At 42.4% G+C, this 27,242-nt stretch overlaps 2 protein-coding genes across 4 annotated transcripts; one reads left to right on the top strand and one right to left on the bottom strand.

Annotated features, from left to right (window-relative positions):
* Window positions 1-788: 788 nt before the first annotated feature.
* On the top strand, window positions 789-13,081 carry LOC148900669 (GPI alpha-1,2-mannosyltransferase 3-like). Of its 2 annotated transcripts, XM_088992565.1 has the most exons (14): window positions 789-945; window positions 1,054-1,166; window positions 2,770-2,895; window positions 2,982-3,105; window positions 5,284-5,401; window positions 5,506-5,610; window positions 5,696-5,826; window positions 5,912-6,052; window positions 6,132-6,183; window positions 8,111-8,322; window positions 8,403-8,467; window positions 9,810-10,014; window positions 12,148-12,319; window positions 12,397-13,081. In XM_088992565.1, the coding sequence occupies exons 2-14, from the start codon at window positions 1,085-1,087 to the stop codon at window positions 12,523-12,525; spliced, it is 1,662 nt and encodes a 553-aa protein (XP_088848691.1). In that variant the 5' UTR covers window positions 789-945; window positions 1,054-1,084; the 3' UTR covers window positions 12,526-13,081. The 2 variants fall into 2 exon arrangements, with proteins under 2 accessions (XP_088848691.1, XP_088848690.1); XM_088992564.1 differs by having other exon boundaries at window positions 12,148-13,081.
* A 135-nt stretch (window positions 13,082-13,216) lies between these two features.
* On the bottom strand, window positions 13,217-26,978 carry ccpg1 (cell cycle progression 1). 2 transcript variants are annotated; one of them, XM_088992563.1, is made up of 11 exons: window positions 26,833-26,978; window positions 26,242-26,322; window positions 25,310-25,427; window positions 23,630-23,712; window positions 23,355-23,550; window positions 23,126-23,221; window positions 21,010-21,321; window positions 19,403-19,479; window positions 19,156-19,281; window positions 16,408-17,528; window positions 13,217-13,531 (listed from the first exon to the last, which is right to left on the bottom strand). In XM_088992563.1, the coding sequence occupies exons 2-11, from the start codon at window positions 26,299-26,301 to the stop codon at window positions 13,348-13,350; spliced, it is 2,373 nt and encodes a 790-aa protein (XP_088848689.1). In that variant the 5' UTR covers window positions 26,302-26,322; window positions 26,833-26,978; the 3' UTR covers window positions 13,217-13,347. The 2 variants fall into 2 exon arrangements, with proteins under 2 accessions (XP_088848689.1, XP_088848687.1); XM_088992561.1 differs by lacking the exon at window positions 23,126-23,221 and having other exon boundaries at window positions 26,833-26,964.
* Window positions 26,979-27,242: the final 264 nt, after the last annotated feature.

Genomic DNA, 27,242 nt, shown 5'->3' with positions numbered 1-27,242 from the left:
TCCCAAAGTTGGCAGCAATACGTCTGTGTAAGCTCTCAGTCGTACAGGAGTGGTCCATCGATGAGAAGGTTTCTTCAGCCGTCATCTGTACAAAAGTGAAGGTTTCGGACGTTTCGCCTCCTATCCAAGAGGCTTCGTCAGCGAACTAAAGTCTGACTGGTCGTATCGGCCCCATTTATATATCCCTAATGTCCAGACCTGGTGGCGCCGGACACAGCTATGATAGGTCCCTACTCTCAGGTTGGGGGAGGCGCGGGACCCCCCCCTGTGGCCCCACTGATTGTTCCTACATTCCTGACTAACGATTGGCCTATTACACCCACTCCCCCCGGTATCACCTCATCAGCATAACGACCCTCATCAGCATTGCGAAAGTTGCCTAACCTGTTTTGCCTGAGCAGGCTATTGTATGAACGATCCAAATTGAACCTCACACCACCAGACCGGTTTAATGAAGGATTTTGTTGTTTTATAAGAATCGCCTCTTTTACCCCCCTTTCAAACCATCTATGTTCTTTCGCTAAGATTTTAACCTCATTGTCGTCAAATGAGTGGTTAGTAGCTTTTAGGTGCAAATGTACTGCCGATTGAGGCCCACTAGTATTATCCCTGCGATGTTGATAAAGTCTTTTTTTGAGAATTTGTTGAGTCTCCCCAATGTACTGCTCTTTACAATTTTCATTCTTACAATGTATGGAATAAACTACATTACTTTGTTTTTCATTTGGTAGCCTATCTTTTGGATGCACTAATTTTTGCCTTAACGTGTTTATCGGTTTGAAGTTTGGTTGAGCAACAACATAGGGGCAAGTGTAACTGGTAATCTACTCTGTGCCCAGACGAGCAAAACCAGATTGTTCCATGGATGTCGCATACTTGGCTCGCTCTGGCAGTTTTGCTGTTCGATTTTAGATACTTGTCACTGCCTTCTGAGATTCTACCACAGTAAGTTTCGGAATTAATAAAAACGACCCTCATTGCTATTTGAACCTTGTACACATGTTGTCACGCTGCTTTTGTTTGCATTTGTCTCGCCTTGTTTGTTTTTCTGAGGTGTGTTCTTGAAGAAGTGGCCCGGTAGAAAATGGTTAACACGTTGACTTCACAGTGCAGAATCTGGGTTCGATCTCGGTTCCAGCCTCCCTGTGTGAGTGGATTTTCTCGAGGTGCTCCGGTTTCTTCGCACATTTCAAAAACATGCATAGCGAGTTCATTGAAGACTTCAAATTGTCCCTGCGTGTGAGTGTGAGTGTGAGCGCGATGGTTGTTCAATCTCTGTGTGCCGTGCGATTGACTGGCAACCGGTTCAGGGTGTCCCCCACCTACTGCCCAATGACAGCTGGGATAGACTCCAGCACCCCCCTGTGACCCTTGTGAGTGGATCGTAAAATGGATGGATGGACTGTAACCTTGATTATTTTTTTTTCAATTCTTACAAATGAAAATTTAGATTGTAGAGACTACCGTATTATCCGGTATATAAGGTACACAAAAAAGCCTTGATTTTCGTCAAAAAATAACCCTGCGCCTTATACCTGTACGCAGGTGCGCCTTATATGGGGAGTAATATTGAGCCACAAGAGGTCTCGCAACAACTGTCAGCAGCCACCGACTCCATTTCCCCCTGTAGAAAAAGTTGTGTGTAACCCCAGCCTCTACTCTAGTACCTTATAATGTGGTGTGCCTTATATTGGCTAAACTTTTACATATTTATATATGGAAAACTTTTTCATTCATTGAAGGTGCGCCTTACAGTACGGTGTGCTTTATATATGGAAAACGTTTGAAAATACACCTTTCATTGGGGGCACGCCTTATACACCGGTATTTGATCATTCTCTCTGTTTCATATGTTATAAAATGACCCACATGTACGGTATCATGACTGCATGTCTGATGTTTGTTACAAACAAATCTCTGTCAAAAATCATCGAAAAATTATAATCAACAAGTAAGGATTAATTTATTGGAGGAAAATATAGTTAACAGAATACGAGGGAGTGCAAGATATCCCTGGCGACAACGATGGTGGCTGCACGTCCACAACAGGCCGCAGCACTTTCTAATGGTGGGGAGGGGGGGGGGGGGCTCTCAAATGTGCAGCATGGCGGCCATTTAGAGCCCACAGGATGATATTTTGTCAATGTACCAGCTATGATCGTCAAACGACAGGCTCATTTTGCTAGTTAGATGAAAGGAAAGTGTATTGGTGTATTTTCAAACTTTTTCCATATAAGGCGCACCTTCATTGATTGAAAAAAGTTATCAGAATCAGAATCATCTTTATTGCCAAGTATGTAGAACACACATGGAATTTGTTTCCTACAAGAATATCTAAATATATAAAAGTTTTCCTAATCTGAGGCTTACTACATTATAAGTGCCAACTGTCGTGGGACGGAGAGAATCAGACTCATCTCGGACTCAGACCCGGACAGAGACCTGCTCAGCATCGCATGGAGTTTCACAGCGCGATTTGCTCGACTCCACGCCACGATCAAGCTCTGCGCGTCACCTACCTGGGAGATCTGACAACGAACCTACTTACAAATAAAGAGAACCATCAAACTCTTTAACTTCACATATAAGGCAGCCCTGCGTATAAGGCGCAAGGTCAGCTTTTGAAGAAAATGAATTGTTTTACGTGTGCCTTCTACACCGAAAAGTACGTTATTTATCTTTTTTTTAATCTCTTCATAGAGGAGTTGACAAGGAGGCTCTCTCTGTTTTCTTTTGCCTGCTCTGACCACGTCCCTGATCTGCTGTAAGGACACGACAGCCACATGGACACTTTGAGACAGCGTTCGCATCTCAAGAAGAATGGGGAGGATGTGAAAGTTGTGAAAAGCCAGTCCCCGTTGTTAAGACACCAATATGATCCTCTCTGTTGGAGGGGTGGGTTCATTTCCTGGTTGGTGTGATGTCATCGTACAAATGCCGGCGCCTTGATTATTGTCATTTTTAATTCTTGCTGTATATAGATGCGCCGAGAGTGGCAGCGTTGGCTGTCATTTTCCGTGTCGTCAACTGCTTTCTGGTTCAGAGCAGCTTTGTTCCGGATGAGTACTGGCAGTCCGTGGAGGTCGCTCATCGTATGGTCTTCAAATATCCTTTCATTACATCTATTTTAGCAGCAGCCATCCATGGATTTTCCTCAGAATAGTCAGTTGAATCTGTCTGGAGCACAGGTGTCAAAGTCAAGGCCCGGGGGCCAAATCTGGCCCTCCACATCATTTTATTTCGGCCGCAAAAGCAAATCCAGCATGTCAAGTGCCATGATGCTTGCTAAAGTCTGAACCAAATTTTTCAAATTGTCCCTTGTAAATCACAATAACAGTCAATATTCTTGACTTCAGATGTAAAAACGAGTTATTCATTAACTCATTCACTGCCATTCCCAAATTCATTTGGGAATCGAAAATATGACGTGGAACGCCATTCCCGAATTTGTTCAGGTTTTTGTTTTTCTTGCGGGGAGTGCAAATAAAGCACTGGTCAGACCGCAATTTTTTCCTCCCACGAGAGGGGCGCATTTGCCTTTTGTGCACTTGCTCCCATTTCAAGCTCAGATCACTCCACACCCATATAATTTAGGAAGTAACATTTTGTCTGATGAAAGAAGATCTAAGTTTCTAACATTGTATTGGATATTTATGTAGTCCTAAAACTCTGTATTCTTTGGGTCCTGGAATTTGAGTGAAAGCGACAAAAAAACGCTCTATATGTAATATGTGGACGGAACTAAACATTGTAATGGTTTCCCCAAATTCAGAACGATCCTCGAGAGGAAACCAGAACTACGTGGTCCGCGACAAAAAATAAGTTTGACACCTCTGGTCTAGAGAAGTCGATCTCAATACTAATAAGATCTTAATAGTAGGCATACATGCGTTATTTGAAAAAAGGAGATAGAGATTTGATTCCTGTAAAGTAGACAGTTTTGAATAGTGTTGTAGCACTCAAGGCGTGTCAAACACGTATTTTAAAAGTCTTCGTCTTGGCATAGTTGAGATTATTCCGTCAAGACTGGTCAAAACAAGCCAAGATTTGCTATTCTTCAACTTCAGCGATGTGATAAGAAGGAGAAAATACTCTGCCTTATGCAAACTTTGAACTCTTAGACTGAGTAATATGAAGAGCATAGTGTCAAACTCAAAAGAAAAGAAACAAGTAAGATGGCGTTAACTGTAAATATCACGCGAGAATCAATTTTTTTTTGTCTTTTAGAAGTGAATATTACTCTAAAGAGGTTTTGGTTCCATCCTGAAATGGAATTTATTTGACAGACGTGTTATACCTTAGGCTCAAGCTTTTCTACCGCTACCGCGTACGCTCGTGTGCTGAAAGATAAGCCATGAAAAAGCTACCTGGTTGGCTATCTATTGACTACCTAGCTAGCTATCTATTAGCTAGATGGCTGGCTGTTAGCTGGCTAGATGGCTAGATATTAGCTGGCTACCTAGCTGGCTATCTAGCTTGCTACCTAACTGGATATCTATTAGCTACATATATTGCTATCTATTGGCTACCTGGTTGGCTATCGATTAGCTATCTGGGTAGCTGTTAGCTGGCTAGATGGCTAGCTATTAGCTAGCTAGATAGCTTTCTATCTATTTGAGTTATTCCTGGTTGAGTGAACGCCGGCGCGTGCGGCTGCCGCTGCTCACCCACAGAAAAAAAAACTTATGTGACTGTAAAGTGACCTTGAGTTTTGAAAGGCTCTTATAACTTAAATCAGGGGTGTCAAAGTCATTTTTTGCCGCGGGCCACATTGTAGTTATGGTTTCCTCTTGAGGGCCGTTATGAATTTGGGGAACCCACTAGAATGTTTAAATCCCTTCAAATAGTACATATACAGCACACAGCAAATTAATAAATAACTCGTTTTCAAATCTGAAGTCAAGAATAATGACTTATTGTGGTTGACATCCAAAAATATGACATTTTGGCTCAGATTTTAGCTATCATCATGGAATTTAACAAGTTTGATTTGCTTTCGCGGGCCGAAAAAAAATGATGTGGCGGGCTGGATTTGGCCCGCGGGCCTTGACTTTGACACCTGTGACTTAAATGTATTATTATTATTATTATTTATTTTTATTTTTTTATTATTCTCAATATGTATGTTAATTGGCAAAAACTGTTACAATTTGACATTTCTTTTCATGTTCTCCCTTGAAAGGATGCCTCGCAAACCATTTGCAGTTGAATCAACCAATCATGAAAACAACAAAAAAAAATTCGATTTGTAACGCCCATTATGATGAGCCTTAACAGCGTTACTTATGGACATCTGACGTGGGAATGGAAGGAAGGCATAAGAGGCTTCACTTATCCTCTCTTTTTTGCTGTCATCTATAAAATGCTACACTGGATGAATTGCGACCATGTGTACCTTCTGGAAAGTGGATTTCTTCTTTTTGTTTTTTTATTTTTGGTCTTTATATTCAGGCATGTTTTGGGTCAGACCTGGTTTATTGTTGAAACAACTTGTTTTCCCTGCAGATTTGGCTGCCTCGCCTACTTCAAGCACTGGTCACTGCGTTTGCAGATTTCAAATTCTTCTTCCTTCTCAGAGAACTGGCAGATCGAGACGTTGCCAAATGGACGGTGACTAGACCGGTTTGTCTTTGAGGGACTGTCCATTCCATGGCATTTTGAATTTGTTTGTGTGCATTTGTGTGTGTGTGCGCAGTTCTTCTGCCATCTGTGCTCGTGGTTCACATGGTACTGTTGCAGCAGAACGCTGAGTAACAGTGTGGAGGCCACAATCACTTGTCTGGCTTTGTGCTACTTCCCCATGCCAGCATCCAGAACACACAGCAGGTGTCCTTGACGTCGTGAACATCTCAAAAATGTGACCAGATTCCTGGATGACACCTTGTTTCTTCACGTTTGATTTCCCCTTCAGCAAAAAATATTTGAGCCTCGTTGCCCTGGCGGTCAGTATTCGCCCAACGGCCCTGATTGTTTGGCTCCCGCTGTTGATTTACCATTTCTGGCGGGACGATAAAAAACTGCGACTCGTGGTTCATGACTACATCCCCATTGGGTTCATTCATCTTCACACATTCATCATTCTGATCTGATTGTCTTGCTTGGAGGTAACGGTGTTTTGGTCTCCTCTTTAGGGTTGTGGCCATCGTGATTTCAACCATAATCGACTCCATCTTCTATGGAAAGGTGAACTGGAAACGCTTGCTGAACACCAACCATACATTCAAAACAGATTTAGTCTATACAGTATTTTATAAAGCATTCTGTACTGTTTACAGTTAATGTTTACATTTATTTTGTGCATGCAAATACTCAATGTTTTTCTACTTTGCTGCCTAGGAAATTTTGCGGCTCTAGATTTTGAATTTCTCCATTGTGAGAAAAAAAAATAGTCTTTAACTAATTTACTGTCAGACGTGCAAAAATGTGTCCACTCCAGTGCCAGTGTTTTTGTCATTGTCACTCAAATTCCAGGACCCACAGAATATTAAGTTTTAGGACTGCATAAACATTCAGTACAGCGTTATAAACCTTAGACTCTCTGCTTTCATCAGAAAAAAAAGGTTATTTTCTAAATGATATGTGTCTTGAGTTATATGACCTTAAAATGAGGGTGGCTGTCCTAAATACAGTGCAATACACATATATTGGTTTATATAGCGCTTGAACAACAGCTGAAGATAGAATAAAACGCTAACATGGAAAAAAGGGGAAATGCCGCCCTTTGTGGAAGGGAAAAACAACATTGCCAGAGGCCATGGCCGGCGCGTTATTGGCACCCAAACAAGAAAAAAACAAAACCAGAACAAATTCTGGAATCGTGCTCTACGTCGTATTTTCAATTCCCAAATACATTTGCAGTGAATGAGTTAAAACGAATCTATAAAGCAAGCAAGCAATCTATAAAGCAAGGGTGTCAAAGTCATTTTTTTTTGCCGCAGGCCACATTGTAGTTATGGTTTCCTCTCGAGGGCCGCTATGAATTTGGGGAAGCCATTAGAAGAGGTGTCAGGAACCTATGACACACGAGCCATATATGGCTCTTTTGATGATTGCATCTGGCTCGCCTATAGAACGAAATGCAAATTCTCACTTTTTCGCTGTTCGTTTCCTATTTGGGCGGCAGTTGGCGGAAAGCGCAATTTTGATTGGTTGATACTGACCTATGGCCGTTGATGTCGAAACAGGTAAACGCCCCCTTTTCAATAAGCCTGACAAGTTTAAAAAAGGATGTTGAATGGACAGATGCAATCAAACAATACCATGAATGAAACAGTTGAATATCAGTGGCACTTTGACAAGCCCCATGCTAACGTTAGCATCAATATACTTCTGTGAGAGACAGCAGAAAGCAAGCGTGCAAGCTAATGAGCAGTGTGCAGGCTAGCTAGCAGTAGCTTCGCCTATGGACCCGGCAAGTTGACTTTCATTCCAATCGTTTGGCTGTTTTTTTTAACAATCGCGAGGAACAGAAAACTATTCATATTAATGGTATTAATGGTATTATCGCAAAGTTATTTTAAATGATATATTCTGACATTTTCTTGAAATCACATGTGTGCATGTTTGCGTGCGTGCGTGTGTGTGTGTGTGTGTGGCTCTCACTGAAAAACATTTTACTTTAAATATTTTACTTTTATGGCTCTGTGAGTCAAAAAGGTTCCCAACCCCTGCATTAGAATGTTTAATCCTCTCCACATATTGCGCACAGAAAATTAATGAATAACTAGTTTTCAAATCTGAAGTCAAGAATAATGACTGTTATTGTGGTTCACGTCCAAAAATATGAAATTTGGGTTAGGATTTTAGCAAGAATCATTGGAAGTTTAATTTGCTTTTGCGGGCCAAAAAAAGGATGTGGTGGGCCAGATTTGGCCCCCGGGCCTTGACTTTGACACCAGTGAGCTAAAGCATCACACAACTTGTTCAAAATTAGTCTCCTTGTACTCATTTTTCACAAAAGTTGATTTCTAGTCGTGCCATTCTGTAAATCAAATTAATAATGCATATTTTGCAATGTCGTGCCAAGGCATCGTTTTGAAAAAATAAGTGTAGCGTCTGTAGTTTGTGCAAAATCATATTTTTGGTTCATTGCTTGTTTTCTGTTGTGTAGTGGATCTTTGTGCCGTTCAACTTCCTGAAGGTGAACGTCTTGGATGGAGTGGCCGATTTATTTGGCACCCATCCCTGGCACTGGTACCTCACTCAGGGCTTCCCGGTCATAATGGGCCCTCATGTGCCATTCTTTTTGTATGGATGCAAACTCGTGTTCAGGAAGTACACAATCCTGCTGGTGGCCATCATCTGGACCATCGGGGTGTACAGGTAAAGCATCGCAAATCATACTCATATCTCCTCATATTAATATCTTGCCTCCTCATATCATGCCATGAACTTCTTTTCAGTCTACTTCCTCACAAGGAGTTTAGATTCATCTACCCCGTGCTTCCCTTTTGTATGATCTTCTGTGGTAAGTCCCGATTACAACTTCTTGCGATAGCTGCCCAATAGACATTTTGCCTGTTATTTTTATTTATATAAATATTTTTTTTTTCAAATTTTATGAAGGAAAATGACACTTAATTTGATTCATAAATTAGGGGTGTGGTGTGCAGGGTCAGAGTAAGACTCATTTTCAGCCTTGGGTGTTTCACAGTTCAAAGCAGCCCAGTTTAAAAGACGCTGAAGGAGGAGTTAGTTATGAAGGGTGCAGCAATCGCGATTCTCTGGCCCAACGCCAGACCCCGATCTTGAAAATCCTGACCTGCCAATCCCATTTTTTTGTTTTCATAACTACCATCATATACTTTTCCATTTTAGTGCGTATATTGTATTGTATTGTATATTACCTGTGAAACAATAAAAATGGGTTAGTTCAACTATTAAGTGGTTCTCTAAATAAAAATGAAAACATTTTTTTTTACATGTACAGTGATACCTTGGCTTACAAACTTAATTAGTTCCCATTGTGTCAGGTGAAAAGTGTGTATCCCAAAAATTTATTTCCCATAGGAAACCATTAAAATGAGAATAATCCGTTCCCAGGGCCTCATAAAACATAATTTTCTACTTTCTAATTTTCTAAGCCTTAAAACTACACAAAATATACCTTATTTTATGTATAATACATGTGCTATGGTATTAAATTAAAGAAATAAACTGTACTATATAATAAAGTCGTTTTATTTATCTTTGTGATGGTCGTTGATGGCTTGGTGGAATGGAGTGGCCGGTCTCCTCAGCATTAAACACTTGATGAGGAACATAGCCTTCTTCTTTCACCATCTTGAGGAATGATCCATTGTAGGTGCTTTCTCTGCGATAATTTTACCTTGTTCCTCATCAATTGTGTTCTGTTTAGCTGGGTTGATAGCTTTTTGCATCAAGTGTACAGATGGCTTGTGTGGGTTGTGTGTGGAGCCTGATTGATGGGATATTTTAACCTTTCAGTCTACACTCTGCCTTTGAACTATCAAAGTTGAAACTCTCTCACTGTCGTCTGCCTGTCGCTTTAATGTTTAAACCCCCCCCCTCACTGCTGCGTTCTGGACCAATCACGTGGCTCTAACCGAAGATTGGGGGCGCGGAATAGAGGACAAAAACCGTCGGCTGCCATTTTGTTGTTAGAAGAACGGGCTCGTTTGCGAACCACACATCACTCATTGAGGCAGCTACGTGTACGAAAAGTTCGTATGCCAAGGTAAAATGTTCATAAATGTAACGTTCGTAAGCCAAGGGGTTCGTAAACCGAGGTATCACTGTAACATCAAAGCTGAACCATCCCACGTTGAACTTTATGTGCACGTTGTCAGGAACAGCGATGGCTCGTATGAGAGCTTGGCGACGAGCAGCCGCTGCCGGTTTGTTGGTATCCAACCTGCTGATAGCCCTCTACACGGGCCTGATTCACCAACGTGGCGCTCTGGACGTCATGAGTCACATCCATGTCCTTTGTCATGATGTCTCACGGCCAGATGTCCTCTTCGCCATGTCCTGCCACTCAACGCCTTATTACAGGTGCCAAATACGGAAAGCAGTCAGTGCTTCCCTTTTTCCAGATATAGCCTTGTTATGAAATGGAGCATCACGGTACAGGTTATGAATGACGACGGTGGATTTAAAATGTCTCCACAGCTCTGCTTAATGATTAATCAATTCAGAATTAACCAATCATATTCAAACTCATGTGGGAGGATGTTTGATGAATTTAAGATGTTCTAGGGACACTCCATTGTCTTGTTTGTTTTAAATACAAATTACATTTGGCAAACTGGGCGTGACCTTTCACCCAAACCAGCATAGGAACTCCAAGCCTCTGGTCCAAAAGATGTTTTACTCCCCTGGACCATCTGGCAATCCTGGTCTGATTTTTAATACTGAGCAATATTTCGAATAGCTTATTATAACTCTCGTATGGATTAGGGCGTCGCTAGTGCTGGCACACAGGTGTCAAAGTCAAGGCCAAGGGGCCAGATGTGGCCCCCCCACACCATTTATTGTGGCCCGCGGTAGAAAATCATGTTTGTCAACTGTCATGATCCTTGATGAGTTCTGTCCCAAAATGTCAAATTGTCATGGGTAAGAAAAAATCAGCCCTCCGAGGGAAACCGTAACTCCGAAGTGGCCCGCAACCAGAAAAAAAATTGACACTCTGCTATACATGGTCCTTTTTTTCGGGCTAAAAATGCCATTGTGTACAACACAGGAGTCAAAATCAAGGCCCAGGGGCCACATCTGGCTCGCCACATCATTGTACTCGGCCCGCGAAAGCAAATCAAAGTACAATGTGGCAAAAAATGAGTTTGACACTCCTGTTCCAGCGGAATAAAAACAGCCAGAAAGACCTCTGATGATTCTATAGCTGCTCTATGTTGCTCTTGTGCCATATTTTCCAGACTATAACGATTACAAGGGGCACCTTCAATGAATGTCATATTTTGAAACCGTTTCGATATACAGGGCACACTGAATCGATGAGAAGGTTTCTTCAGCCGTCATCTGTACAAAAGTGAAGGTTTCGGACGTTTCGCCTCCTATCCAAGAGGCTTCATCAGCAAACTAAAGTCTGACTGGTCGTATCGGCCCCATTTATATATCCCTAATGTCCAGACATGGTGGCGCCGGACACAGCTATGATAGGTCCCTACTCTCAGGTGCATCCAAAAGATAGGCTACCAAATGAAAAACAAAGTAATGTAGTTTATTCCATACATTGTAAGAATGAAAATTGTAAAGAGCAGTACATTGGGGAGACTCAACAAATTCTCAAAAAAAAGACTTTATCAACATCGCAGGGATAAAACTAGTGGGCCTCAATCGGCAGTACATTTGCACCTAAAAGCTAGCAACCACTCATTTGACGACAATGAGGTTAAAATCTTAGCGAAAGAACATAGATGGTTTGAAAGGGGGGTAAAAGAAGCGATTCTTATAAAACAACAAAATCCTTCATTAAACCGGTCTGGTGGGGTGAGGTTCAATTTGGATCGTTCATACAATAGCCTGCTTAGACAAAACAGGTTAGGCAACTTTCGCAATGCTGATGAGGGTCGTTATGCTGATGAGGTGATACCGGGGGGAGTGGGGGTAATAGGCCAGTCGTTAGTCAGGAATGTAGGAACAATCAGTGGGGCCACAGGGAGGGGTCCCCCGCCCCCCCCCCCCCCCCCCCCCCCAACCTGAGAGTAGAGACCTATCATAGCTGTGTCCGGCGCCACCATGTCTGGACATTAGGGATATATAAATGGGGCCGATACGACCAGTCAGACTTTAGTTCGCTGACGAAGCCTCTTGGATAGGAGGCGAAACGTCCGAAAACTTCACTTTTGTACAGATGACGGCTGAAGAAACCTTCTTATCGATGGACCACTCCTGTACGACTGAGAGCTTACACAGACGTAAGGCACACTGAAATATAAGGTGCATGGTCAGCTTTGAAAAATAAAAAAATGAAGGCCTTTAGGTTTGCCTTACAGTGCTGGAAAGTTTTTTAATTACATACATTTACAAAGTGCTTTGTGTAATTTTAAGTGAATGAAAAAAAAAATCTTTATTCAAGTTTAGAACAAGGACATAACAAGACAACAATTTCAACACTTTACCATCTGGATGCACGGTACAAAGCCAAAGTTACTCTTTCTCCCCTTGCAGCCATATCCACTGCCCATTAAAGATGAGGTTTCCCGAGTGCCCCACTAATCTCAGCCAGGTGGACTACGTGAACGAATCAGACAGATTCAATGAAGACCCGCTTCTCTGGCTCCGAAATACGTATCCATATTTACTTCCTACTCACTTGGTTCTCTTTGACGTCATGGAAAAGGTAAAAAGTGTGAAAAAAATCCTACTTAAAAGTAGGAAATGGTACTATAATGCTGTTTTTTTGTGTGTATCTTGTAGAAGATCACAGCATTTCTGCATGAAAACAACTACACCAAAACAATTGATATATTTCACACTCATTTTCCTGAGGGAGGCGTTGGAGGAAGAATTTTTATTTATAAACGACAACCACGGGATCACGTTTGATTTTATGCACTGGATGTTCAAAAAGCTTTGAAAAGTTTGTTTTATTTAAATTTGTCATTTCCCCCTTGCCCTCTTGCCAGACAGACACACATTACACAAAGACATGTTTGAACAGTAACAATTCGAAAGCAATTGCATCACACAAGCTAATTTGGATCTTGAAATCAGACCCCCCACTCATCACAAGACCTTAAGCTGCCAAATCAGCAATTTTTAACGAGTATAAGAGCAGACTTTCAGAAAGAGACCAGATACTGAGCTTTAGCTGACATGAAACCGTTTCACATCAATTTTTAAAACAACAGAGAAAACCAAAATGTGAATCGTGTCATGATGACACAGAGGGCTTCTTTTTTTATTTTTCATTGTATTATTTATCATTTTATTTATGGTTTTATTGTTCTGGAGTTTCTTATTCCTTTACTTGTCAAGTGTCTTTGGGTGATTTGAAGGGCGCTTGTAAATTAAATGTATTCTTTTTATTACAATAGCAGCAGCGATTGTAGGCCATAACAGAATTTGTATCTCATTTGCATATAAAGCTATCATTTGAATATCTTGTAGTCTAAGATGGACTGCTTATTTGTTGCGGGGGTGGGGGGTATCCTCAGTGATTTCTGTTCTATTTTAGGGTTTCAAAACAGATGCTCTTTTCTAAACATAAAAACGATCTCAATCCACAGCCACGACATTTAAAGTGCGCCTGAAAAATGTTGAGATGGAAAACCACCCTGACATTCAGTCGGGTTAAAACACATAAAACACATTGTGCAAAGTGACGAGAGCAACCCATTGTGGTGCAAACGTTCCAAAAGTGTTCATTCAGTATTTGCGATCCAACGGCATGGGCCCCAGTTCGATTTTGACGTCGGCCATGTGTCTGTTTCGTCGCTCACCCTGATGCCGCAATTTTTGTCTCTGCTGCCGACGACTTTGATGCTTTGTCCTCGACTCCTCTCGGGAGTCCGAGTCTGGTCGTTCCAGAGGCCCGCTGGGAGATTCAAGACTGAACACAGGGAGTACAGTAAAGTCTCGTTATATCGATATCGGATATATCGATATTCCCGGTTATATCGATACTATTTCTATGCACGCACGGAGAAAATTACATGCAAACAGGGTCGGATATATCGATAGTCCCGGTTATATCGATATTTTTTCGGACTCCCTTGAATATCGATATAACGAGACTTTACTGTATTTACAAGTAAGAAGACAAAGAGGAAAGAGAGTCAAAGGCGACTCACAAAATTAGATTCTCTGTATAACGTCAAAAACGAGTCAAAAACCTTACGTGCAGAAAGACTCATGCTTATTTGCAAAACACGTGCAAAATCACACCCAGGGACAATTTTAAGTGATACAATAACCTGCCATTCATTTTTTTGACATGTGAGAGGAAACCGCAATACGCGGAGAAAACCCACAGTCGTGGGGAGAACATACACTATCTCTCGTGCAATAAGTCTAATATAACCACAGTTTCTAACTCACAATTAAGATTCAGTTTAGTACATGCAGAGGCCTTTTTTAACTCATTCACTTGTTTTAACTCATTCACTGCCATTCCCAAACTTATTTGAGAATTGAAAATATGACGTGGAATGCCATTCCTGAATTTGTTCGGGTTTTCGTTTTTCTTAGTGCCAATGAAGTCCTGGTCAGCCGTGTGGCAATGATTTCCCCTTCCACAAAGGGGCAGCATTTACCTTTTGTACAGCCGTCCCCATTTCAAGCTCAGATAACTTCAGACCCATAAAACTTAGGAATTAACTTTTTTCTGATGAAAGAAGAGAGTCGAAGGTTTCTTACGCTGAATTCAATGTTGATGTAGTCCAAAAACTCAATATGCTGTGGGTCCTGCAAATTGAGTTGAAATGACAAAAACTCTGGCATTGGCGTGGATACATTTTTGCACATTGTCTGGCAGTGAATGAGTTAACTTGCCATGCATTTTTTTTGCCATGTGGAAGGAAACCACAATACCCAGAGAAAGCCCACGCATGAGGAGAACATGCAAACTCCATATATTTTTCTCTCTCGCAATCAGTGTAACATTACCAGTCTCTTTAACTCACAATTTAATTAAGATGAACTCATTCACTGCCATTCACAAATGTATTAGGGAATTGAAAATAAGACGTCGAGCGCCATTCCAGAATTTGTTCGGTTTGTTTTTTTCTTGTTTGGGTGCCGATAAAGCGCTGGCCATGGCTTCTGGCAATATTTTTTTTATCTTCCACAAGGGGGCAGCTTTCCCTTTTGTCGATGTTAGCACTTTGTTCCAACTTCAGCTGTTGTTAAAGCGATATATAAACCAATACAGTATATATTCATACAGCCACCCCTATTTCCATTGCAGATAACTCTAGAGCCAAATAAAATCAACATAACCTTTTTTTCCGATGAGAGAAGAGAGTCTCAGGATTGTTACGCTGCATTGAATGTTTATGTAGTCCTAAAACTCAATATTCTGTGGGTTCTGTAATTTGAGTAAAAATGACAAAAACCCTGGCACTTGAGTGGACACATTTTTGCACGCCTGGTTAATTTTAGTGCAAGCAGAGGACTTTTTTTTTTTTTTAAGTACCATATCATGTTATTGCTGTAAATACCTATACAGTGTAACCTCGGTTTTCGAACGTCTCACAGTTTGAACAAATCGGAGTCTGAACAAAGTATTCGATAAATTCTTGCTTCGTAGTTCGAACACCAATCTGTGTTCGAACTCCAATACGACACGTGAGTGCGTACGCGAGGGTGGGGTGCTGAGCGGCGTACGGGTATATCGCTCTCTCCGTGACCAACTGTTGTCCCTTGCGGACGTGCTGCGTTTTGCTCTCGCGTTTAATATAGGTGTACGAAGAGTTTTGGCCCCTAATCATGCCTCCAAAGAAAGTAAGTGCTGCTTAAAGTGACAAAAGAAAAGTAGTGCGTACAACTATTGCATTTAAGAAAGAAATAATCGCAAAATATGAAGGAGGTGTGCGAGTGTCTGATCTGGCGAGGGAATACTGCATGGCGAAATCTACGATCAGTACGATATTAAAGAATAAGGAGGCTGTGAAATCTAGTGATGTGGCTGTGGGACTGAGAGCAAGTGTCATTGGATAGATATTTGAAGAGAAAAGAACATCCTGTAGCCGAGTCATCCATCGCTGTCACGTTCCGAGCGAGAGTGACGGCAGATGACTCGTCGGAACGTAGTGGAATGTTTGGGATCCTAAAGCAGGCGGCAGACGTACTACCCAAGCAGGATGTTTATTTACAAATAAAAGAAAACACAGCGAGTAAGAAGGCAGGAGGTGATCCGACCCATTTACTACGCCAAAAAGCAAATGGCACACGAGGGTGCAAAATTACGCAATCCCGGAAGATGACATAAATTTACGGGACGCGGGGAAAATACCTTGGACCGGATACACTCGCGCATCGAAGGAAGAGTCCAGGTACGGTGGCGAGTTGAGTCAATCATCCGGCATTGGCGAGGTGATCGCGAACCGTATAAATGCCCCGTGTTCGTGATTAGAGAATTGACAGCGGGTGGAGAACGGCCGGGAGAGGCAGCCCCGCCCCCCGCTATCAACTCGCAAGTGACAGGAGCAAAGAGATGGTTTCGGTGTTCGAACAAATCACTTTTCGAACAGGGTCCTGGAACGAATTATGGTCGAGAACCGAGGTATCACTGTACTACAATAGTGTAATAGTGTATTTGTTTCTTGAAAAGCACATCAGGGCAAACTGAAGCAGTTTAGTTGCCATCCATTTCAGATGGGAAAGTTGACCTGAGACGTTTTTACAGGTAGATCTGAGCCAATGGCGACGGCTCCTCCCCGGCCCCCAAACCTTGTTGAACAGTTGTGATGTCAGCGGTCTGCTCACCTGGGCCCATTGCTTTTGGTGTACGCATCTCCAAAGAGGTGTCTGTAGATAAAGTCATCGAAGTCTCTGAAGACGTCGTTGAGGAGGCCGTGGTACTCGGGCATGTTGACCAGGTAGTGTTCCACTTTGCTCACAAAGTCGGTGAAGAGCATGCGGTCGTGGATGAAGAGGCCGTTGTGGAAGAAGCCATTGATGAAGCTCTCCAGTTCCTTCCAGTGATGGAAGTGGTGGACTTCCCGCTGCAAGTAGCTCCACAGCAGCTGGTGGAACTCATCTGCTCGTATGGGTTCCGTGGCTTTGTTGAAAAGGTTTGTGGACTCCTGGTAAGCGCAATCAAAGACACCTTGGCATCCTTTAAGGTTGGCGCTCTGGCTTTGCTCCTTATGGACTTTGTCTCCTGGTTTGCGTGAGTTGGCGTCCTGTTTGGGATGAGCCTTTGTTTTCCTGTACTTTCTCGCCTCGGAGTACGGTGTATCTTCTCTTATCAGCTTGTCGAGGAAGGTGGATGCCGAATTCTTAAAGTGGCGGAAGGTGGATTTGACGGAGTCGGAAAATTTGCGCAGGTTTTCTTTCACAGATTCCTTGGCCTTCTTAATTTGCTCTTTGTGATGGTGGACAAACTCCTTGGTTGAGTTCTTGACTGCATCAAATGTCTCTTTCACGATCCCCGATGTGCACACTTTGGCTTTCATTACTTTGGGGTCCATGTCTCCTTTAGCCTGGTCGTCGTCTTTGGTATCCAGGTAGAGCCTCTCCCACATGTCAGAGCGCTGCTGCTCAAAGACCAGCTTCTTCTCCACCTCCTGCAATCGCGACCTAAGCTCCTGGGATTCTGCCTCATATGTAAGCTTCCTCTCTTTCTTAAACTTCTTCCTCAATTCCTTCTCGCCCTCCAGCTCCGCCTTCAGCCTCCGGTTTTCCGACAGCAGTGCATCAGCTGCGGCCCCTGTGGCCTCCAGATCTCGAATCCTGGAACGCAGGCTCCTCAGCTCGTCCTGCAAGGTGGACAGGGACTTTTCCTCTTGCCCCAAAGAGTTTTGCAGCTGTTGGTTCGTGGTGGTCAACGCCAGGTTCTCCGCCTTCCTGCGTTTGGCTAAGAGTGCCTGGGCATCTCGCTGGACCTAATTGGCATTAGGAAAAAGAGAATGTGATGGGGGCTGGCCTATGAGTAAGTGAGCAAAGTAGCGAGAATATACGCAAGGGACTCATTCCCCAGTGGCGGCAGTGGATTTCATTGATGAACCTTCAGTTGTGCTACGTCTGGTGTGATTTACTAGAACTCCACTAGAGGGTACCATTAGCCAGGAAATAACTGCCCGCATTTATTCTTACCTCATAATTTAGCCATTAGCCAGTCACAGAAAAGCCAAAAGGAAAAGACGATTCACAGGTTTGCAGGCAATTGTAAATATGCTTAAAGGACAACCAACACCTCCCGACAAATTGTGTCCATAATTTGTAAAATCACTTCAAATGACTTCTACTGACCGTATTTTACAAAGATTCCACCGCATGTAGCTATATTTTACTTTTTAAAATTCACGCTGAATTTTCATGAAGTCTTGTTTTTGAGTTAATGTCGATGCCGGAAGTGACATCACTTTCGGTACGCCCCTGACCGACAAAGTGACACACAGTGCATTTTGGGTACTTTTTTTCATCTGAAAACACCATGTTGATCGTGAAATTAGGAGGAAAACTACATAAGTAACGTTATGGTGAATCGTTGTGTGGCAGTGAATTACGGTAACACGCATAAAGAAGGTGTAAGTCTACACAAATTCCCAGCGGACAAACCAGCCATTTCCAATGGACAAGAGCAGTCGAGCACCAGCGGAGGCGAACGAGGAAGCTAACCGGAGTTAGCGATTGGGCGCTAGGATATTTCCACCGTGTCATTTGTTACTCTGTAGCGCTGTTGAGCTCTCTCTCCTCTCACCATCTCTCCTGTTCGTGTGCTGCTCAAAGTGTTCCGCTGCATCCTTTTGTGTGTGTGCGTAAAACCCATCCCTCTGTCTTCTACCACAGATTTTAACCAATCACGGGCGGCTTTAACCGAAGGTCGGCTCTTCTAAGCGGCTTTATATACTGGATGAAACGCCGCTTGTGTGCCATCTTGTGCATTTTCTCGGCTGCTACATCGGAGTCCAGATCTTCACAGGTTTCATCGCTTGCAGACGGCTCGAATTGATACGGAAGGACTTCTTTAATCAATCGCAAACATTTATGCTTTCCTCTTCAGAACTATTTGAATCATATTCATAACTGCATGGGTAACAAGAAAGCATATTCTCCGAATCTGAACACTCTGAAGGCATTGTTTTGATTCTGGTGCAATGCAGTTTGTGTGTGGGACAAACCTAACGTGACGTCAAGAACAGGGGTGCGGGACTATCTGAATCTGCCCAGTATTGGTGTTTTGCATTTGACTAAAAATATTAGCTTGCGTGTTTTGGGTATTTTAGAAGCTATGAAACGTTTTTCCGATGTCAGTTAGGAAACAAAAAAAAATGGTGTCGGTTGTCCTTTAAGTATTGTTATGAAATACAAATTGTGTATTGTATGAACCACAAAGTCATTGTCAGTCCATTCATATACTCTCTAAGTGCATGCCTGTTACTATTGCAAAAGCTGCTTGGGTATTGGACCCAAGGCAAATAAATTTGCCCACCGAGGCAAATAAATTTCAGGAAACCTGGAGTGGATTTTTTTTTCCACTCGTGCCTGGAGAAAGGAAACAGAAGCTACCTGAACAAATTCTTGCTGGATGTTGAGCTCCATGTTCTCTTTGCTCATCTTCTTGATGACCTGTGTGAGCAATGAAATAAGGTGCTGATCATCCCAATCATCTAGACCAACATTGTCGCTCTTCACCTGCACAGGAAAACAAAAGGACAGAGACAATGATGTAAAAGTCACCTCAACAACATTAATACATCCACTTTTTATAATAAAGGATGATGAAAAGGAGGATTAATGGGCCATCAATACTAACATGAGAATGAAGCACATCCCTCACACTCTCTCTGAATTTGTCTGCCGCTTTCTGTCTCTCTTGTAGTTGCGAGGGGCCTGTAAAGAAGACAACATTAATGGTTGGGAAAATAAGCTCATCATTATTTTACTAATGGGTAGTTATTGTAGTAGTTTTCATTGATACTGAGCATTGAGGTTTTTGATTAACTCATTCACTACCAGATGTGCAAAAATGTGTCCACTCCAGTGCGAAGGCTTTTGTCAATGTCATTGGAATTTGCGTTTTAGGACTACATAAATATTCAATGCTGCATAAGAAACCTTTAGACTCTCTGCTTTTGTCAGGAAAAAAAAGAGTTAATTCCTAATTCATGTGGGCCTGGAGATTGTCATCAAATGGTGAGTATAGTTTTTGCTTTTTTGAATGTTGCTGTGCCGGTGACCATTTTCTGTTCGGGAGCCTTTTACTGGGCGAGTTGCTTGTTCTGTAGCCACAAAGGGACATAAGTCTTCTTCTGCCGGTCCCAGCCCCAGATAAATGCAGAGGGCTGCGTCAAGAAGGGCATCCAATGTAAAAGCTTGGCCAAAACAAACATGCGGATCAAACCTCTAAAGTTGGAGGACACTGATTTGCTGTGGCGACCCCTTGAAGGGAAAATCCGAAAGGACAAGAAGAAGTGGGCCTGGAGTTATATGTGCTTGAAATGAGGGTGGCTGTTCAAAATACAATGCAATACATATGTCACGGTTTGCAAGGTGGTGATGGCAGGTGCGGATCCCAAAAAGCAGGCAGGAGGGAGCAGGGGGTTGTTTGACAAATTGTATTAAAATAAAGGTCAGCAGGAACAAAATGTAAAACATCAAAACCATCTGAACAGAAAAAATACAAAGTATCAAAAGAAAATCAAGTGTAAAAGTCCGCCAAGGTTAAACAAACACATGCACAGCATACAATGCATACACAATGCGTACAAAGCAGGCAACAAACAATGAACCGACACCGGATGGTTGTGCCGGGAGTCCTTTTCAGTGTCACTGATTAAAACAACCAGCACCTGCGAGGCCGCAGGCAGGGCTGACGTCGCTACCCGTTGCCAATCCGAACGTGGCAGTCCGCCACTGATCGGGACGACCAGCACCTGTGCAGGTACAGGCGGGGCCGACAGCGCCCCCCGTTGGTCGCCAACCAGATCATGACAACATACATATTGGTTTATAGAGCGCTTTCACACCAGCTGAAGCTGCAACTAAGCGCCAACATGGGGAAAAAGGTAAAATGCTGCATCAGAGGTCTGGCCAGCGCTTTATCATCACCAAAGCATGAAAAACAAAAAACAAACAAATTCTCGATGGCGCTCTATGTCATATTTGCAATTCCCTTATAAATTTGTGAATGGCAATGAATGAGTTATGAGTTAAGTCAAATTTGGAGGAGATAGAGGTTGGCAAACAGAGTCTTGAATTAAAAGTTGTTTTTGCAATGTGGGGGGAAGATGAAAAACACAAAAACTCCATAGTAAGGCCCGGTTCTTGAACCTGTCAACCTGCGAGACAGATGTGCACACAAGTGCAATGCGCCACTCACACGCAACAAAAAACACATTAGTTAGGTGGCGGATTCCATACCATAAAAGTGTCCAAAGGCCATGCTGAGAGCAATGACGAGGGCGAGTAGGATACATGAGTTGAGGCTTCCTCTGCCTTGGCATGACGCTCTCGACGTCGCTGGTCTGACAGCAGTTTGCTCCACCTGCTCTTTCTCGTCTTCCTCCTCAGTCTCCACGGTCGTTTCCTCCTCCTCATCCTCCTCGCAGGACTCTGTTGCGGCGTTTGCCGTATTCCTCCTCAACCTGCGCCTTCGCAACGTCAAGTTTGGTGCTGCTTCATCATCGCTGCTGCTGATATTTGGGGCTGCGGGTGGTGGCTGGGCTGGGAAAACTTCCAGAGACATGCGTAGAAGTCAATGTCATCGTCACCACAATGTGTATTCAATAAACAGAGGGGAAATGACTAAATATGATATATACATGTACTGTATATACATATGCATGCATACGTGAGTGAGATTATTCATGCCAAAATTATTCCAATGTACTTTGTGTGTCCTTTATCATCATGCAGAAGCTTTCAGTTGAGTCATTAACACAAATGTTTTCTCCAAAAATTAAGAAAAAAACAAAGTGATCAAATTCAAAATGAGGCATGTATTATAATTTGACAACGCAAATGAATTTACCGTATTTTCCACGGTATTAGGCGAATGACATGTTAAAATGCTTTCCACAAATAAGGAACACCAAATTATGCATTTTGTGAACTCAAACATAGTCCAGAGTTTTATCAGGGTTTATCACATTACAATAATAAATATAATTTTCTGAGATTATGAATCCTCCTTCTTTAAAACGTTTATGTACCCTCTGAGTTTTCGTGGAATATTTTGGTCATAAAACTTTCAGTCAAAAATAGTGGTGGTTTTTTTTCGAGGGACGAAATACAAAAATATGCAAAAGATGCCAAATTTTCAATTTCTAATCATTGAGGCAAAAACTGAAAATTATGGCAAAATCAAGAAAAAAACTCCACTTGGCATAGTAATTTTTATATATCCCAGCATGCATTGTGCACAACTTCTACAGGGAGAAATACAGGTGGTGGATGCTGACAGTAGTTGCGAGACCTACTGTGGTTCAATATTACTTCACATATAAGACGCACCTGCGTATAAGGCGCTGGGTCATATTTTGAAGACAATGAAGGCTTTTGGGTTTTATTATTATTATTATTATTGAGGACATTGATTTGATGTGGCGACCCCTTGAAGGGAAAAGCCGAAAGGAAAAGATTATTTATTATTATTATTATTATTATTATTATTATTATTATTATTATTTAAGGCCATAATAATAATGTGACCTTCAAATTTCTATTCCCTCTCGTTCCGTCAGATCCTCTTCCTCCCTCCACCTCTATGCCCCCCCGCCCGTCTCAGCACGATGGGTGACAGAGCTTTCAGCTGCTCTGCCCCTAAACTCTGGAACTCACTTCCTCCCAACATTTGTAACATCGATTCTCTTCCCACCTTCAAGTCCCATATCAAAACCCACCTATTTAAAATTGCATTTTCTGTGGAGCTCTCTCTCTCTCTCTTGTTTCTATTTATAATTGTATTTTATTTATTGTATTCTCTTCGTGATTGCATTTTATTTACTATTGTACCTATGCTTGTCTGTGACTGTAAAGTCTCCTTGAGATCTTTGAAAGGTGCTTAAAATGTAATGTATTATTATTATTATGATTATTATTATTATTATTATTATTATTATTATTATTATTATTATTATTATTAAAATAGTTAATTCCTAAGTGATATGGGTCTAGAGTTATCGGAGCTTGGAATGGGGGTGGCTGTACAAAAGGCAAATGCTGCCCCCTCGTGGAAGGGAAAAACATTGCCAGAGGTCTGTCCAGTGCTTTATCCACACCCTCCCCCCGGCAAGATAAACCAAAAGCTGAGCACATTTGGGAATGGTACTCCACGTCATGCTTTTCAATTCCCGAATAATTTTGGGAATGGCAGTGAATAAGTTGAAATATATGCGTGGCAAACAAGGCGGCAAATACAAACCAGCCTCAAAACGGTGCAAAACAGAAAAGCACATCAGTGATCATGATTAGTCGGGGCATGTGTCACGCCAGCTTTTTCTTGTCGATTAGTTGATCGCAAACACGTTTTGACCACCTGAGAAAGTGCCGCCTCTTGCGAGCCGACTTCGTAGTAGACGGCGGCCCAAGTTCACAAGGCTTTGCGCAACTTTCCAGTCACTCAACCTCAGACCTGATTTGGTGATGTCAAATAAACAAGTAACAAGGAGCATGTGGCGGGATAATTTTAGGGGTGGCAATATTCTTCCCCAAAGAAACAAACGGTTCATCCAGAAGCCACGAGCAGAGCGCTTTTGAGGTCCTACCGGGATCTGCGGCGGTGAACGCATACTGGCTACTGCACGACATGCCCAGAAACGACGAGCCCTCGTCTGCAGCTACCACTCCCTCCGTGCCGTCACACTCGTCCTCCTTCAGTTCTTGTAGCGTCACAATGTCAGAGTGGTCGCTGAAGGACAAGGCGCCAACACGGTCTTCCACCGCCGAGTCATCAGCTCCACCCTGGGGGGCGGGAGTGTTACGTTGTTACAGAAAGTCGCGACCATGTGGCTGCGAGGTTCCTGAGTGACTTTCTCCTCACCTCCGAGGTGCACAGTGTCTTGTCCACGGTTTGTTCTCCCAGTGTGTCATCCGGTGAGCAATCTTTGTCATCATTACATTCAGCTGGAAATATCAGAAGCATTAGTTGGGAGAGTAAGACAATTCAGCGTGATGACAAAACAGAAGCAGAAATCATCTTCTCCACCATAAGAACCACCTTTTGCCCATTTTGTCTTTCAAGCTTGGTAACAAGAATACAGTATCCAATAAATGCCCGAGGTCTCCCACAAAGAATAGCATTTTTTTCCCCATTCGTAATGTCCAACAACTGTCTGCTACTCCACATTATAAAATTGTATTTGTATATTTTCACCGATAGTTGTCATTTTAGTGGCGGTTTGCCACACCAATTATGAGTATTTGTACTATTTGTCCAAGATGGCGCCCGAGTAGGCAGCCTCAGCAAGTGCTCTCACGAGTCTTGCTTTTTTTGGTTGTCTTTGTCTTGTTTTGTGTTTTCTTTTGTCACTTTGTGTTGTTGTGCATCGTGTGGAACAGATACAGATTGTTTTTCAGCATTTTTGACCACGACATTCATCAAGGAGGCGACTGTGCTGAGCGGTTGCGCCTTTTCGGCAGCATGAATATGCCAGTACTGTTTTTGAATGAGAGGAATGTCGGAGCCATTCGACTGCCATCGCTGGACACCAAAGGGGCCGTTGTGCTTTTTTGCGCCTGTAATGGGCAGCATCTTCACAGCCCCGCTTTGTTTAGCGGAAAGGTCAGTGCTGTTGGACAGTCTGCGGCTGGATGGATGCATGGCTTGAGGAACCCGCGATAAGAAGAAAGGAGCATCAGCGCAGAGCGCCGATGCGTATGTGGAACTGTTGCGGCTTGGAATTGAAGCGGATTTATGTGGAACAGGAGATGTGAGACAATCTCTTTTCGTCAATGGATGCTACAGCTGCGTGTTTGCTTTCAACATTTAGCTTGTAGTCGACGTGCACATTCCACCATGATGTCCCTGATCCACTGGTGGAAAGACGCTTTGATCCTCTCCTCTTTCATCTAGAACTGCTTCATGTCATCACAAAGAGGGTACAGCAAGTCCTGAAGAATGAATGTCTCTCTGTGTCTTTGATTTGTCATATTATTTGTTTCGTGTTTTTGTCGTTTTGACTTCAAGACGACACTGCGAGAGTGGCTGCCTTTCCAGCAGCTCCTGTATTTTGTTTTTCTACTTTCATTCCTTTTATAACTTTGCTGCTGTGAAATGTACATCTCTCCACCGCGAGACCCTTCTTCTTCTTCTTCTTTTCCTTTCGGCTTTTCCCTTCAGGGGTCGCCATATCATGCTTTTCTCTCACACCAGCTACCTTCATGTCCTCTTTGACCACATCCATAAACCTCCTCTTCGGTCTTCCTCTCTGTCTCCTGCCCGGCAGTTCAAGGCTCAGCATCCTTCTCCCGATATCGTCACTGTCTCTCCTCTGGACATGTCCAAACCATCTCAGTCTGGCCTCTCTGACTTTCTCTCTAAAGCCTCAAATATGAGTTGTCTGCACTGCGAGACTAATAAGGGCAATTCCAATCCAATCCAACCCAACCCAATGCGCCCGACTTGTTTTTGTGTGCTTAGCAAAGTAAAACCGGTCCCATTTTTTGTCTATGAGTATGCTTCAGAGTAATACTGTTTTTAACAGTGTCGCTCGATGCATACAAGCAGAAGTTGAGCCTTGAAAGTATTGCAGTTCGAGTTCCTCCAGAGCAGGAACCTCTTGGGTATCGGCTACAGGCTTTCCCGGGATGTCTGCCACCAAAGTTTCAATATCGGAGCCCTGGAAGCACAGCACAAGGCGCTGAAGCATGACAGGATCTCAATGCATTGTTCATTTGATGTGAACTCTTAGGCTCTGGCAAAGATAATTTTAGACAAATCATCTGGAAAAATTAAAGACTGTAGTTAACCACAATATGTTAGCGCTCTTCTGGATGAAAGAAGACTATTGATTGGATACGTAGGCACTCACTCAATCCTATCAGATTCACAAGAGCTGACATTAACACATTAAAAAAAATCTTTTTTAAATTATCTGTCTCATGTCACTGAATAAGGTAGCTTGCTCGCTAATATGATAGAATGTCAGATAAAACGACAGATAGATTAAGTGAAAGTAAGTTCTTCGTTGTGCACATTTATACATAATTCTGATGCAAAAAAAAAAAACATTTGTCTTCAAAAGTCAGTAAAAAAGTGGAAATCCATAGATTTTTTTTCAGTTACAAAATGGTTGTATGACGTACTCAATCATGAACGGATATGTGCAGTCAAAAGTTATGAGTTAAACTTTGCTTGTCTGTCAAGGCTTTTGTGCATTGCGGCTCAAGCAGAATGTGTACTCAATTTTAAAGTTGTAAATATAACATCGATGTTCCCAGTAGGTGTATTGTATTTTTTAATTCTTTTATTTTGGTGCATATCATACTCAAGGTAGGATGATATGTGCAATCAATTAGCGAAAATAGACTACACATTTCAAAGGATGGAAAAAAATGTGTTGTTCTATGGTTGTATTAATGTTAGTGTTTTCTCTCATGTTCTGTAAAATGCTTTGTTACAACTGCAGCTTTTGTGACAGTTGAGTGTTTCACCTCCATGCTGATGATGCTCCAGCCACAGGACGACTCGGTATCACTGGATGTGTTTGACATGATGCCAATTTTACAGCAACGCTGAGAAAGTTGAAAAAAGATGTTCGCGAACACTTTCACATTTTTTATTTACAACACACGAGTTGCACAGTGCAACGTTTTATTCCACGCAGGGCCTTATTGCGTCATAAATCGCAAACCGCCACAGTGTGTTATAGTGAGGGACCCCAACTCATGGGTTGACATCATTAGTTATGCTCGTGAACTTCAGTTTATACGATACCATTTTGTATGAAAGTAAGTATGAAATTAAGTAGTTCATAAAAAGGCTTTTGAAAAGGCAAAGGCTGCATTTTGCATTTAGCAGTACACTAGTAAACTAGTAGAATATACGACTTAATCCATTGGGCAAAAAAAAACAGAACAGTTACGTTTTTCTCAATTTTGGTCGTGACATGATATTGCCATGACGAACTGGTTCTAAACGCGCTAAGCAAAGAGGAATGTGCGTCGTCTTCAATTGGTGTCGATAACGTAAATTCGTTATCTCGATAAATTAGCAAAAAATATTAAACGAAGAAGAAAAAAAACCTGTATTTGGGAGTCCACCGACGATGTAGAATTGTAGATGGTTGCAGGCAGGCCAATAAATATTGCACGATTCACGGGCCTGGGCTTGTTGTCACAACAAAGCCAATAGCTCCTGGGAAATGTAGTTCTAAAATCGAGGAGGCTGGCGAAAAGTAATCCATGTATCGAACTGAAACAACAATATTTCCCATGAGGCACCGCGGTAGCCAAACTAGTTAAGGTAGGGCGGGACCAACCGTGTGCATGTTGGAAATTGTGACGTCGTGGTTTGAAAACATAAACAAGAAAACGTGGCTACATTTAAAGCATACCGCATTCCTAACGTTCGAAAGAAAATTAAACGTCCGTCCGTATTTAACACGCTCCTTGCTTGTACACCATATGAAAGAAATGCCCGTAAAGAGAAACAT

Source organism: Hippocampus bargibanti, linkage group LG03 (assembly GCF_051943395.1).
Source record: "Hippocampus bargibanti isolate YZ-2025 linkage group LG03, ASM5194339v1, whole genome shotgun sequence".
Taxonomy (NCBI): Eukaryota; Metazoa; Chordata; class Actinopteri; order Syngnathiformes; family Syngnathidae; genus Hippocampus; species Hippocampus bargibanti.
The sequence above is the reverse complement of the archived record's forward strand: the minus strand, read 5'-3'. Positions and strand labels throughout refer to the sequence as shown.